The 15,442-nt window shown below is 45.3% G+C and overlaps 1 protein-coding gene across 2 annotated transcripts in view; it reads right to left on the bottom strand.

Annotated features, from left to right (window-relative positions):
- Nucleotides 1-15,442, bottom strand: part of Dnai1 (dynein axonemal intermediate chain 1) — a 64,711-nt gene that overhangs the window by 21,911 nt on the left and 27,358 nt on the right. For both annotated transcript variants that reach the window (XM_040285943.2, XM_040285940.2), the window contains exons 5-12: nucleotides 13,419-13,545; nucleotides 12,996-13,135; nucleotides 12,730-12,849; nucleotides 11,573-11,632; nucleotides 10,025-10,159; nucleotides 6,146-6,230; nucleotides 2,431-2,548; nucleotides 2,123-2,166 (exon numbers count right to left, since the gene is read on the bottom strand). In XM_040285943.2, the coding sequence (XP_040141877.1) occupies nucleotides 2,123-2,166; nucleotides 2,431-2,548; nucleotides 6,146-6,230; nucleotides 10,025-10,159; nucleotides 11,573-11,632; nucleotides 12,730-12,849; nucleotides 12,996-13,135; nucleotides 13,419-13,545 (829 nt within the window). The remainder of the gene's footprint in view (nucleotides 1-2,122; nucleotides 2,167-2,430; nucleotides 2,549-6,145; nucleotides 6,231-10,024; nucleotides 10,160-11,572; nucleotides 11,633-12,729; nucleotides 12,850-12,995; nucleotides 13,136-13,418; nucleotides 13,546-15,442) is intronic.

The following is a 15,442-nucleotide window of genomic DNA, read 5'->3' as shown; positions in this document are numbered from 1 at the left end:
ACTGCCAACAACTCCTGTACCAGTGACAGCAACAGTAAATACTGCTGCCACTGCTCCTGGGCCTTGCTCCCCAAAAGATTCACCTCTGATTCCCAGCCCCTTTATTCTGCCTGGGACCCCTGAAAGTACTCCAAGAAAGCCAGGGAAAAGACTGAGCCAAATCAGCAATGGTTGTTCTTCTTGTGTAAGTGGTTCCTACAACTCGTAGGGCACGTTTACTTCTTTACTCTCACATGTGACTCAACACAGCCCTGATACAGAGGCCTGGCAGGTTATCAGCCTCTCCTTATCATAAATAAGGTGACCAAGACCCAGAGTACACCACTGAGAAGTGATTCCAGGGGAAGGGCTGTAGCTGATTGTGGGTAGCACTCAGGCATCTGGATATGGCTACAAGGGCCAAGGAGGACAAAGAGACCCTTCCTGGATATGTGTCCATAGGAGGCTGCCAGGCCTTTCAGCTTTGATGTCATCACTTTGCAGGGGCTGAATTATCCTTCTCTACTGCTACTGAATAAACAGCCTCCATTTTGACCCCAACCAGCTGACACTGCTTCTGACCCTGATGGAGAATAGGATAGAACTGAGTTTCTTCTCCCATCTTCTGGGGAGATCACACACCCTCACCTTATCCTGAGCAGAGAGCCTGGACTGAGAACAGCCTCAAAGGGGGGTCCACACCTACTCCTGGGTGAATCTGCCCAACCCCCAGGCCCTGTTCCAGACCCAGTAGCTGTAGCAGAGGGGAAGAATGTGCTAGTTCTCTGCCAGAGGGGGAGGGTGCTTCCCATTTGGCAGCAGCCCACCCTCAGGAGTGGGGACACAAAGCAGGCATTTAGGGCATCCTCAAAGGCAGCCCAGTCCACAGGACTGGGAGCAGCTCCAAAGTCTCCTCCCTGAGAGGAATGACAAACATCAACTCCTCCTTGCACTCCCTCCCTCTCCCCCACCCTGGTCAAAGAATGGGCTGACAGGCGATCTGAGGGGCAGCAGCCAGGAGCTTGTCTGCCTGCCAGCCAGCAGCAGCTTGTAGAATGGAGAGGTTTTCTGTTCTCAGAAGCTGATTCTCCCAGCCAGAGAACACACGGTTAGCAATGGGGAGGTGCGACTAATGCGAAGTATAGGGCCCTCTCCTGTTGGAAAGGGGGAATGTCCAGGCCAGCACAGCAGTAGAGACTTCTGCTTGGACCAAGTAACATAAAGGAAAACCAAATTGCCCAGACACAATTATCAGTGGGTGCTGCTTCTCTGCCCCTAGTGTGTAAATGGCAGAGGCAGGAACATTTGGACAACAGTGGTCTTCCAGGGATCCAGAGCCAAGTCATGAATTTCAAGCACTTGTCCTCACCTCCACCCACAACCCTGCTCCAGAGCCTGGTCAAGAAGGCTAGGAGAGGATGCAGGAGAGGGCCTCCATCGCACTCCACAGCTGTGTTTAAGATTGTCCCATCTAGGGGGCTGGGGATGTGGCTCAAGCGGTAGCGCGCTCGCCTGACATGCGTGCGGCCCGGGTTCGATCCTCAGCACTACATACCAACAAAGATGTTGTGTCCGCCGAGAACTAAACAATAAAACATTAAAAATTCTCTCTCTCTCTCTCTCCTCTCTCACTCTCTCTTTAAAAAAAAAAAAAATTAAAAAAAAAAAAAAAAAGATTGTCCCATCTCTCCCTGAGATGCCTGCACCAGACTCCAGTATCAGGCTTGCAATTCGTCTCTGAAGTGGACCTGTCCCTACTCAAATTCCTTCAGTGGTTTCCCCTCAGGAGAAGCTCCAAGCTTCTTGGAATGGCTTACCAAGCCCTTTGAGGGCTGACCCTGGTCCCTTGACAGCTCCATTTCCTGCCATTTCTCTCATGCCTCCAGACTTAAACTATGCTAGCCCCTCTGCCAGAGTGCTCTCTCTTCCTTCAAGGCTCAGTTGGCATATTCAGCTTGATATATTCCTTCATTCAACACTAATTGCCCATAGGATTATGGGTCTTTCCATCAGACTGTGGATCTCCCAGGGGGTATCCTAGTCATCTTCACATTTCTCACACCCAGCCAAGAACTCTGCACAGGGTAGGTACTTAGTGTTTGCTGTTTGCACGAGCCAATGAAAGAATAGCTGGATCACTTACAGGAGCCATGTCCTACTGCAAACAGATCCTTGTACTTTGGATTCCTGCAAAAGAAATATGAACCCATTGGCACAGGAAGTGGACATGTCCCTTCCATGGACATTAGTGCCTAACTACACTGCAGATATTTACTGTCCAACTTGGGCGTTTACCAGCTGGGAGACGTTGGACTATTCTGCAGTCCCATAGGAATCACAGTCCTGCTTTTCCCATGTTGCCACGAGTCACACTCAAGGTTGTTAAGCGCAATAAAGGGGGGCTACTCTGAGCAGCAGGGGCTCTGGGTTTGCTGCAATGTCTATACTCACCAGCAGAGGGCGGTGACGGCCAGGTGCTTGGCTTTGTCGTTTTGGAACTTCCAGAGCGGCAGCAGTGTACCCTCCTGGTCCCGGTATTCGTCAGCAGCATCCTCATAGTACTTAAAATCTTAAACACACACAGGTAGAGTCAGTCTCCTGACTGCCACTTTTCAGCAAAGCCAGATTCACCAATTACTGTCTCATCAGGCAATACAATGAACCTCTTTGTGTTTCCGGGTAGGAATAACAGTACCTATCTCAAAGGACTGCTATGAGGATATGTTGAGTTAATATATGCAAAGTGCTTAGAAAAATGCCTGGTACACAGTAACTTCTTTTTCTGTATTAGCTATTGTTACTGTCATTGTTGTTGGAAGCAAATTACAATAAAGTAGCCATGTGCTCATGGATAGAATCCCAGGTTGCAGCCCTTGTCCCCATGAGTTTCCCCAGCACTTCAGAGGACTCAGATTGGAGCAGCCAAATTTCAAGGTTTCAGCTGCCAGAGGCTGATTAATAGTTCTATTCATTCTGCCTCCTAAATCCCTAAAATGCAGCTCATCCTTATATCCACTGCCAAACCTCACTATAATGAAGCTGCCTGGATCCCCCATGGATTCCCCAAGCTCAACTTCATCTGCCTCAAAATTGTTTCTGCCTCCCATTTTCTCTAAGCTAGGTAGAAACCTCATCTTTCCACATGTCTAAACCAGAAACCTAGGTAATCCTTGACTGATTTCCTTTTACCAGTTGTTATAGTTTACTCCAGAATATCCTTTTAATCCATTCATTTCTCTCTAAACCTATAGCCAATGCCCAAGTTCAGGTCCCAGATTCCTTCATCTGAGTTATTACAGCTTCCTTCTAACTGGTCTCCCTACCATTATAACCCCTCCTCCAGCCCACATTCCACAGAACTACCAGGTGGAGAGCAAATAAACTCTACCACACCACTCTTCTCATCCCAGTGGAACCCCCTCTCCATGGCTCTCCTTATACAGGGGCTCCCTGGTCAAACCAAGGCTATTGGCCTCCACCTTCACATCATTTCAAGCCAGCTGTCCATGTATCCTCTATACCAAATAGTGCCAATGAGTCAAATTATCTCATGTTTCTATATACTTCTGTATACTTTGTGTTTCTGTGTTCCCATGTATAAAATGTCCTGGTTTTCCTGGCACATTCTTACTCCCAATCCAGATCAAATTCCCCCCCCCACCCCCGCTCTGTAAGGTATTTTATTTTATTTTATTTTGAGATGAGGTCTCATTATGTTGCCTAGGCTGGTATTGAACTCCTGGGCTCAAGCAATCCTTCTGCCTTAGCCTGCCAAGCCGCTGGACTTTACTCTTGCACCACCATGCTTGGATTATTTTCTTTTGAGTAGAGCTATTTTCTTCCTCTTTTTCTATTCCTGCCTCTTCTCTACTAAAACATCTGTCACACAATTATTCTGCCTATTTTCCCTACTGTACAACTCCTAGAGAGCAGGAAATGTGTGACATTCATTCCAAGGTCCTCAGTGCCTAGCACAGGGTAGCCACACAGCAGCACCCAATGGCCATTTGAAGAATGCAAGGAAATAAAGAAACTGAAGTGAAATGGTTTCTCGGTTTTCTTTCCAAACAAGAATGACCAACCAGGAAATGAACCTCTAATCCAAAACAGTCAAGGTCAAGCCCAGGCATTGCTCCAGCCTTTCTCACAATGGCCCATACCTTGAGGTTGTGAGATTACATTCAGATTTCAAAAATGTCTTGAAACAAAAAAGATTCAAGTGGTCAGAAAGGCGTGAGCCTTGATCACATCAGAGATTCCTGAGCTTGGGATGTCTTTGAAAGTACCTCATTTCAGAGAGATTAATTGGTAACACTTCTCTATTTTCACTTCTCCTTCATGATTACACTTTCCCAAAGGAAAAAGAGTATGCAATTAAAAAAATCAAAGTTCAATGCATTTTTATGTGACTGTGTTCTTATAAATGAAAGTGGTTCACAAGGCCAGTTTCTCCATGGATATTAATCAGGTTTGCAGCCCTTTGGCGGGCCACTTGCATAGGCTGGGTTTCAGGAAGCCAAGCTGTGTGAGTGACAAATTCATTCACAGCTGCTGTGTACTTTGACAGCTTTGAAAAGCACTCAAGGTCGTTTTCCAGCTTGAATGATAACAAGGGGGCTTGTTTAGGCTCCTGGTCTTGGCAGCCTTGGTTTTTATGTCCCATGGGTGAGCAATGAACATCAAGTCACCAAGAAGAGCCCTAGGCTGTCAGCAAAGGAGACCAGCCAGCAGCAAGGAGCTGCCAACTCTGGGGAGGCAGCTGCTCCAAATAAATGCACAACCTCTTAGGGAAATACAAGCCACTTGGGAATGTGCTGTTCATGCCATGGGAAGGATTCCGTTTCCCTGGCACTGTCAAAGACACCAGAATTTCCCAGGCCCCTGGAATTAAGCATTTCTGAATCAATCTCTTTCTTCACCTCATCACTAATTAATCATCAGGATAGATCTATTGAATGTGTTTATTTGAAACATCTCCTCTGCTCCATAGCTCTGTAGCTTCATGGTAAAGTGGTTAGGCAATGGATCCAAGGGGCCTGTGTTCAAATTCTGGTTCAATTACTCAGAGCACCCACTAGCTATGATTTTTGAACAAGTAGCAACACCCAGGACTGAGTTTCTCCTCTATAAGTTGAAGATAATAATGGTATTCACTTCACAGAGTAAAACTGTCAGGAAAAAAATAAAATAATACACATAATCCAGACAGCACAATACTTTACACATAGGCCACACACAGTGAATGCTGGTGCTGTTTTCCATTATTATTGCTCCTTTTCTCCATTCCTTATGATTTAGGTGTGGCAAAACCTATTCCAACCTGCACCTTTACCTTTATCCTTATATTCTGCTTACTCACATCTTCCTCCATCTCAGTTCTCACTGAGCTGTGTCTCTGCCTAGTAGGCTTCAATGCCTCTGAACTATCTGTGGAGAAATCTCAAATCCCTTGTGATATCCAAGGCACTTCATAAACTGGTTCCAACCACCCTTCCAGCCTGAACTCTCACCACTTTTGCTGCCCCTTGTTCCCCGAGTCCATTCCTATGCATTCTTGCCATTAAGTCACTGCTTATGCTATCCTCTGCCCATAACATCTTCTCTTCTTCCAAACTCCTACTCAGACTCTGCTGTCCCTTGACATCTAGCTCAGACCTCCCTGAAGCCTTCCTTGACTGCTCCCACTCATAACTTATCTTCCCTTTTCCTTTGGTGAGGATTTCCCAAGCAGTTTCTGACCATCTAGTATATTCTGGCATTATAGCAACTCCAACTGAGTAGAGAACAGAACATAGAATGAAGCTCAAGACCTAGGTTTGCGCCTCCTCTGCCAACTCACTAGCCAGGTGACACTGGCTCAGATGTCTCATGTGCAAAGTAAGAGTAATCATCTTTGCTCTGTCTTCTTCCCAGGAATATTGGGAAGATGACATTGGATCACTAATGTGCAGGCATTTCTTGCTATATCATTGTCAGATCTCAACATTAAGGCCATTGTTTCTTATGCTATTGTTCATGGTTGACTTGTGTAAGTCTTGTCCTCTCAATGACAGCCAGAGGAGGAAGGAATTTTTTTTTCTTTCTCTTGCATATATAAGAATTAGCACGGGATACTCAAATATCAGTTTTTATGAGGAGTTTTTAATATGAGCACAAGAAATCTTACCCTGAGCAACATCATCATATGTATTCTGATTGACCATTCGCTCCACAATTTTAGCTGCTTGGGTCACTTTGGTGATATCATCACTCTGTGGGAACACAGAAACCACACATCCTAATAAGCATTTGGCAAGGTAATATGCCCTAAGGTGGGGAAGACTTGCAATTGGTTCAGCAATTTCTCCCCAACACTACTAAACTAAATGGCTCTGTAATGGTATCTCTGCATGGCTCAAGGTCCAACTCACTTCACCACTGCCTTCCAAGAACCCCTCCCTCACAGGTGGCACAAGGAATATCAACTGACATATCTGGGCCCTGGACAGAGTATGCTTCACATTCTTTCATTCTGGGATTGTTTTGGAGAAGGCATCTCTCTGTGTACTAGATAAGGCACCAGAGAGAGCCAAGGCAGGTGTTGGAGGGGAGCACAGCTAAGAATAGGTAAGAGGCATCTTTGGTGGGAACAGAGAGGTTTCACTAGCTCGGGGAATAACAGACACCCATTACAGGCCTCTGAAATCTCCTGGTCCAACCCCCTTATTTAGTCACAAGTCGAGGAAGCCACCAAAGCCTAAAGAAGGGAGAGATATGCTTGCACGCATAGAATATGAGGGAGAACTGAGACTCCTAATTCCAGGCCTTGCCCACTGCCCAGACCAAAGTGAAAGCAAGAAGTTTTGTATCAGGAAAAATGACTCATTTTGAGTATCATAAATCCACAAGGTGAATCACTAGGCAAGTTAATAGAGGAGCAAAGAGTTTGAGATTAGCAAGAAAGGACCAAAGAGTTTAGAGCAGATGGCAGGAGTAAACCAGCTGAGTGGACAGCCCTCTGAGGGCCAGGCCTATGGTTCCTGAGGATTGGCTCTATTGGGACTGCAGTGTCATGTCATGGTAAAGAGAATAGGTTCCAGAAACACATGAACCTGCATTTCTATCCTATCCCACTGCTTAGGAGCTAGATGACATCTTTGAGCAAGTTACTTAATTTCTTTGAGTCACTGAGTCTGTGTGACAAAATGAGAATGGATGGCAGCATCTGCCTCGTACAGTCATTATGAGGATTAAGTGCAATAATGCACAAGTTCTGACTTAACCCATTTCCTGGTGGTGACTGGAAAAGTGGTGTCAGAGAAAACATGCAGAAGTGTGATGGAGCCTTATAAGTTGTATCTGGGAAACTGCTTTTGGGGGGTGTTTTGCATCAATTCAAGTTGACTCAAAATTTTTATCAGAAACAGACTGAGGACAGACATCAGAGTCTTAAAATCACTGACCTCAGAGCTCACCTGGTCCCAGCTACTCCCCTTACTCTCAGACTAAAAGCACAACCCGCTCCTCTTGGCTGCTTCCCCTCAAGCCTAACTCTCTGCACATGAGAGAACATTCCCTATGGCCAGATGGTTAGTTAGCTGACACCTGCTCCCCTGGGTGTTCTATTATGGTCCTAACTCTGTCCTCTAGCCTTAAGGAACTGTACGCCTAACAACAGCTCCTCTGATGTAGCAGAACCGTGCTTTATTCTCCAAAGTCAGCACTTCCTGAGGTACCTCTACCAAGCTCATCAGCCATGGTATGGCATATTAATAACAATAGCCATCATCTATTGATCAGTAACAGGCAATTACTATATTTGGGGCTTAACATATATTATCTTGGGTTCTCGTGACAATCTTTTAAAGTAGGGATTGTTAGGATGGTTTTACAGATGAAGAAACAGGTTTCACCAAGCCCCAGCTAATAAGTGCCAAAGCCAGGATATAAATCCAGGTCTGTGGACTCTTGGGCCCATATTCTTGCCTCATATGGAGGGTCAGCCCTCCTTAGCCTGATTACCCTCTCCTGGTTCTGGAAGACTCAGGGCTCCAGATATCCTCCAAGGACAGTACAGTGGCTTATTACCTCCCTTGTTCTGGATGTTATGCCACTTGAGCAGTCACATTCCTTTATTGGTTCTGACTAAACTTATGGCTTCAGAGCCCTTTTACCCATTCCTGCCTAATCAGATCAGACAAGCTTGCATTCAGTTCTGTGCATTCACCCAAATCATTAATGAGACTGAGACATGAGGCCCATCATTGGAAACCTTCCTACAGAGTATCACAACCTATTCTCTTGTCTCCCCTCCTGCACAGCTGAGTTTTTTTTTTTAATCAACTTAAATAGACACTGGGCCTTGGCAAAGCAAAGATGACTGTCACTCCCATTCTATCCCCTAGACAACCTGGTATTCACATTTAGAGCTCAATTCCTTTAAGAAGAGGTTGTGGCCTGGGGATGTGGCTCAAGCAGTAGTGTGCTTGCCTGCTCACTCAAAAAAAAAAAAAAAAAAAAAAAAAAAAAAAAAAAGAAAAGAAAAGAAAAGAAAAAAAGAAAAGAAAAGAAAAAGAAAGAAAAAAGATGATGAGGTTGTATACCAAGACACTCACTTGGGAATGGGTTACATTATACTTTCCAGTGTCCTGCCTCCACTGTGGCTTCTTGGTCCATAGGGATGGAATCTGCCTATTTCACAGCCTGCCATGTCAGTCAAGCTGGAAGAGCCCAGTGTGATACAGGGGGGAAATCCCTCCTCTGAAGGTGTTATATACCAACTCTGGCAGGGCTTAGACTCCAGGTAAGTTTCAAGTTAGCCACAGAGACTTTTATTCTGGTTTCTGGGTTTTGATGATTATAACTGGGGTTTCTGCAACCATGGGTCCCAGAACAGAGCCCACAACCAAACCCTGATGGATCTTCAAGCAAACCTTGACACAAATCAAAGGCTCCTCTGACGTCTCTAACCTCTGGGAAATGATGCAGGAGGAGTCAAGGACCACATAACAATCCTCAGGATAGGGGTTTCTTTCACTTTAGAGTTCCAGTACCTAGTATGGTTATGATCACTGAATGCCTGGTCAGTGATTGAATGAAACTTAATTGGAAGAATTTCTATTAAGTCATACAGGGGAACCATTAAACCTTCTGACTGTGACAACATCAGGGTTGTGGAATGGAAAATTGAGAGGAAGTGAGCACACCTCAGACAAAGAAAGCAGAACTTCTTTAACTCTTATTCTGGAGTGGAACAGAACTGCTTCCCAGACAACTGCCATGGGAGCTCTCCGAGGTGCTGAAACCAGCCCCCAGTTTCCTGAAGATCTCTTCCATCGAAGGTCACACCCATCCTGATCTCCACACTGGGACCCTGACTCCTGACCCAGATTTCTCTCTGTCAGAGGGATAGGTGTAGCCCTTGAACATCTCCATGGTTGCATCACTATAACTCTCATACTAACCCCAACCTATGTTGGCTACACCCCTCCACATACCCCAACCATGAGCTTTGTAAAAACTCCCACATTGCTCCTCATGGTAAATCCAGCCCAGGATGGCCATATTCATTGTCCTGGCGTTGATGGTACCTGTGATCATCTCTTGTCTGGATCCTAGCCCTGAAGACTCACCTTAAGTACCAGGCACATTAAACCCAAGGACTGAAAGCAGAAGAGCCTCTCACCCTCCCAAACCCCAGGGAAGTGATGCTTTATTCTCACAGCCCATCTCCACTCTAGATGGACCCCCACAGGAGGCATATGGCACTTTCAATAAAGTATTTCTTCTGTTATTCCCTCGCCCAATGATCCTGAACCCCTCTTAACTTCCAGACTTACATCAAATTGGCAGGGGGTGGGGAGAGGGTAGTGATGATGGTGGAATATCAGAGGCAATTGTAGTCTCTTCACATCTTCCCCCAAGGAAAGAACTATTCACACCTCCACATTAGCCCCTCTTTTTAAAGTATCTGTGAACTCTCCCAGGCAGCCATGTTTCTGTCTACCCAGGGGCCAAGATACCACTCAGACATTATGTGACAGAGCTGTGGACACCCCCACCAAACCTGGGATTCCATAGATGTCAGCTTCCGCATGGCCATCTTCCCTGACTTTTTAGCCACTGGGGTCTTTGCCTTCTCTTTTTCTTTGGTCTTTTCCTGCTTCTCAAGCTCCTCCATGTAGGCATCATAAATCTCCCACTAGACAAAGACAGATGAGAAGGTCATTACAGGGCACAGCCTTCCCTAGCCAGCTCCTTTTCAACCTTCAAAGCTTGAGGAGTTGGTCATGTTAACCCCTATCATATGCCTCTGTAAACTTCTGTTTGGCCCATTCTAGTTATGTATTCAATCTCTGCCTTCTCTGCTAACCATCAGCTCTGGATCAGGAATGAAGGAGCTCTCAGGTCACTTCTGCTTTGAACTTGTCCACTCTGAAGCCCTGATCTGGGTCTTCAGCTGGGAGATCAGCACTGTTCTAGCATGCAACCCACACCAGGCAGAATAATGGGCAAATATCAGGCCAGCTCATATGTTTGTTGGTGATTTATAAGATTTTAAATTAGGAAAATTTAAAAAATATAGTCTCCTCCTAGGGAGATGGAATAAATATACAAGGTTCGTGCTGGCCGTCTACAACACTGACCATACCTTGACATTAAAAGAAGAAAAACAAAAGGTAAGAGAATTGCTGCCAACTGACTATAAAGAAAGGAAAGCCCAAGGATAGTAGCAGAGGAAGCAGCAAGGATCTGGGGTTGGGCAAATGCCACAGAGATCACACTGTTTCTGGGAGCTGGGAAGTCACTGCCACCTGGAGGCCAGATAGGCACACCTTACATTTTAAAAATTTACCCATGGGCCAGTATTCTACATTGCAAAGAACTCCAGAACTTATTATCTCATTCAGAGCCCTACAAAAATCCTGCAAGACAGCTTGTCTTTCTTTCTTGACAGAAATTGAGGCATTAAGAAAGAAATGGAGGCATGGTTTGTTCAGGATCTTACTGGAAAAGCAAAATTGGAGCCTGAATGGTTCAGGTCTTCTAGCACCATGTCTTGCCCACACACTGAGGGGAAAGGAGAAGGGTCTGCAGGAATGCTATAGGCTGCTGGGAGGGCAGACTCAGAATGCTAATACTCCAGAGTCAGCTGCAAGGAGCCATGGACTCCAGAGTTCATAGGAACAACAGTTCTTCAGTTCTCCTCCATTCCTAGAAGAAGCCCCAGAAGCCACACTCATTTCTATTTTGGGTAGCATTGCCCTGGGAGCACATGATGGGTCCAGAGCTCATTTGGGAGAGACCTACTACTGTCTCACGTGTCTGGTGTTCATAGACTGGATGCTTATGACAATAAACAGGGAGGTGGAAGATGACTGCCAGACTGCCAGAGGAGTGTGTGTGTGTGTGTGTGTGTGTGTGTGTGTGTGTGTGTGTGTTACTGGGATTGCACCCAGGGCTTTATGAATGCAAGGCAAACAGTCTACCAACTGAGCTATATCCCCAGCCCCAGAGGAGTCCTTAGCCAGGCCAGTCTCCTTTGCTGCTGAGTGTGATGAGGATGCATGGGACTGGAGGTGGTGATGGATTTCAGACTGGCCCAGGGTCTTACCTGATTGGCTGTGGCCGAAAAGTTTGTCCTGGGAGGAGGCTCCATCTGGCAATCTCTATCCTAGAGAACAATGACAACAGGAAACCCACAGAAATCCCTCTACTACTTCACTTAACAATACATTTTTGGGAGAAGCATTTTGGCCGGATCTCAAGGAGTAGGACATAGCTGGGGAAGTAGAGAAACCTGGGCAAAGAATTGAATGATATATACAAAATCCACATTTTTCAATTCTGGCCTCCTTCAGAAGAGGTCTCGGCTAGAAAGTAAAGTCAGTGAAGCTTGATTGTGCCAGTTTTAACCAAGATAAACTCCAACTGGTGGTGGACAGATCTACAAGAAGCCACCCCACTGCCACACTCCAGACACAGGGCATAGAGGTCAGCCTCCCATGGACCCAGAGGAATATCCCTTGCCCTAAGAAGGCTTCTCCCTAATAATGGAGTCTGGCTCCACCAGGAGAAGTCACTCTCTTCCCATTATATACACCCAAGTTTCCCAATGTCAGCATAGGGACCAGAGGGATGAAGTACTTTCAAAATCTTACCCTACAGACCTCATGCTCCACCACAGATTCATTTCTGTAAAACACTGCCCTCACCTAAAGTCCTGTGAGGCTCCCACAGCCTAGTTATCAGGATCCTCCATTACTTACAAGTTCCCTTGGAAATTTCATGCTTCTTCCAGTTGTTCTACCCCAAAGACCATCAACTCCAGAGGAACTGGTTCCTTGGCTGCCTACCCCCTGGCATACTATGACCTCCTCTCTTCTCCCCAGCTTCTAATTTCTCTCTCTCTCTCTCTTCTCTCTCTCTCTCTCCCTCTCCCTCTCCTCTCTCTCTCTCTCTCTCTCTCTCTCTCTCTCTCTCTCTCTCTCTCTCTCTCTGTCTCTATCTCTCTCTCTTCAAATCTCAGCCAAAGTTTCAAACCTCTCAATGGAGTTTTGGAGGCTTTAGCCTCCTGTCTCTCTACGAACTGCTTGGATGGCTTACAAGGACTTGAACATGTGCTCTCAGCTTTCCTTGAAGAAATCAACTGTGGTCTGCCCTATCAGTCCTGCCAAGCTAAGGGCTGCTTAAACTGGGGTCAGGCCTGCTTCTTCCCTGTCACAAACAGCACAGAGATTAAAAATAAAGGGATTGTGGTGAGGGCTCTACCCGGAGAAGGTTGTTGAAGGTCTGTGAGGCTCTCTCACTGAAGTTAAACTTGTTAGTGAGCTTCCGCTCCTTGGGCTGCCTAGGAGTCATCAATTCTTCTTCAGGTACTGTTTCAACTGCCTGGAAATAAAGACCCAGAGGACCAGGACTCAGTTGTGAAAGGAAGGTGGGGGCATTCAGAAAGGCAGACCCTGTCAAGTCACCCCGAAGCCTCCACCCACAGCCTGAGCTGGAATTGGTGGGGTAGAGAGCAACATAATCCATACTTCAACTGTAGGCACATCTATTTGACTCCCAGTTTCAGCTTCAGCTTCAGCTTCAGCTTCAGCTTCTGCTTCCTTGGGCTCTTCATCTTCCTCAAGGTTTTCTGTGTCTGAAAGCACCACCTTGACAGACTCCTGTGAACCTTGAAAGGATACTTCCAATGAGCTCCAAGACCAGGCCCACTACCCCAGTCCCTAGCAGGAAAGGTCTTCGTGGCTCTTGCCTTTCAGACCTTGCCTGTTTCTTGAATTCTCCTTGGCCTAAGTATCATGGATTAGCTCCCAGGCCTATTCAGGTCAGCCATGTATGAATCCCCATCTAAGAAGACCCTCTGTATGTTCCATCATAGGGATCAATTCCTCATGGTAACCAGAGAAAAGGGATAAGACGTAGGGTTGCCGCCTCAGGTTGGTCTAGAATCCTACCTGCCGCCATCTCATCACGATAGTTCTGCCGTCGTCCTTCATCTGAATCTTTGGGGATAAGGTTCCCAACCTGGCTGAAGTGAACTGCCAGTTGATTCACAAAACCAATAAGTTTATATGTGCCTTCCTAAGAAGAAGAAGAAGGGGCTGAGTCAGACCAAGGTCCCCAGTGGGGCTATTGTTAGAATGTAGTTTGCCTTCATTCTTTAAGATATACAGGAAATGTAACTCACCAAACCCTCAGTTAGCCTGAGGTTTTCACAGCATTTCAGCTTAAAGAAGAGGAGTCAAATAAAATTAAGTATTTTTTAAAGTTCTCCTCAAAGACTTATTTTCAAATACCTTCTCTTTCCAACCTGAAATAGCTCCACATTTACCTGTCACTGGCTCAATTTTCTTATCTCCTATATCCATGCAAGGGATCCCAGTTCACCTGCCTCAAACAGACTCTGGGCAGTCAGATAATCATCAAATGACACAGCCTGGCCCTCTCTCCACTGTACATTAGTGGATGCCAGAGCTGGATAGATGGTAAGAGACAACAAAATCCCTGAACCTCCTGGTTCCATCCAAGAGTAGCACAAAGATCTGCAGAAGGTTTAGGTTTGACATTTGTCCAGGGCATATGGTAAATGAGAAGCAGGATTAAGCTTAAAGCCCTAAATCCCAGGCAATCTTGGCATTCATTCATTCTTCCTTTATTTTTTTGGTGGTGGAGAGGGGTGGGATCAACAAAGTTATACCAAGCTTTAAACATTTTCATTGGTTCATTCACTTTTAAACAAATAATTTTAAAAATTTTTTTCTTAGTTGTAGTTGGAAACAATACCTTTATTTTATTTTATTGATTTTTATATGGTGCTGAGGATCAAACCCAGCACCTCACATTTGCAAGGTGAGTGCTCTATCACTGAGCCACAACCCCAGCCCTCAAGAAATAATTTTTGAGCTGCCAAAATGTGCCTAGTATGTTATATCTGTAAGATGCCCAAGGTTAAAATCTGAGCAAAAGCAGACACTATTCCTGTTTGCATAGAGCCTATAGTGCAGTTCTATAGATTCACCCTCACGATCAGCATCCTAGCAACCACTAAAATTCAATTAGAGATAAGAGTCTCCTTTTCAAGTCATATGGAAAATAATTATATTTGTATGGCACACTGGGATAAACTCACAGCAGAGGAAACCAGCCCATGTGTTCCAGTTGTACCAGACCTATCTGTCCCCAGAGAGCTAGAATGTTCTGATCACATAGGTTGGAAGGCTCTGCCTTAGAAAGTCACCATGGAGTTCTTCCTGTCTCACTAACTTAGTGAGTAAGAGCCTGGTCTTTGGATGCAGGCAGAATTGGGTTCAAATCCTTAGTCTGCTCCTTATTATATGTATGACCTTGGGCTTAACAACTCTAAACCCTACTTTCTTCATATAACAAATAAGATAATGATATCTAATTTGCAAGATATTGTAAGTATTGAAAATAATGAAAACAATTTTTCATCATTATGTCTCAGAGTCTGACACATAGTAAAAGCTCAATACTTATGTCTCAGTGCTTGACACATAATAATAATATTATGTTCAATGTTCAATAATATTATGCTCAATAAAAATGGTAACTATTATTATGATGATGAAGGTGCCCGTGTGTTATGGTTTGGATAGGGAATGTCCCCCAAAGTCCCAATGTTCAGAGGTGGGGTTTTAGGCAATGATTATATCATGAGGATTCTGATCTCATCAGTGGATTAATCTATTGGTAGCTGAATGAACTACTGGGAAGTGGGACCTAGTTGGAGGAAATAGGTCACTGAGGATGTACTCTGGGTTTCTTTTCTCCCCAGTCCCTTTCTTTCTCTCCCTCTCTGTTTCCCAGCTGACATCAGCAAACTTTTCTCCACCATGACCTTTTGCCATGATGTTTTACCTCATCTCAGGCCAGAGCAATGGAGTTGCCTAACTGTGTACTAAGACTTTCAAAACCATGAGCCAAATAAACTTTCCTTTTTTAAGTTGTTCTTGTCAGG

This window comes from Ictidomys tridecemlineatus, chromosome 4 (genome assembly GCF_052094955.1).
Source record: "Ictidomys tridecemlineatus isolate mIctTri1 chromosome 4, mIctTri1.hap1, whole genome shotgun sequence".
Lineage (NCBI taxonomy): Eukaryota > Metazoa > Chordata > Mammalia > Rodentia > Sciuridae > Ictidomys > Ictidomys tridecemlineatus.
The sequence above is the reverse complement of the archived record's forward strand: the minus strand, read 5'-3'. Positions and strand labels throughout refer to the sequence as shown.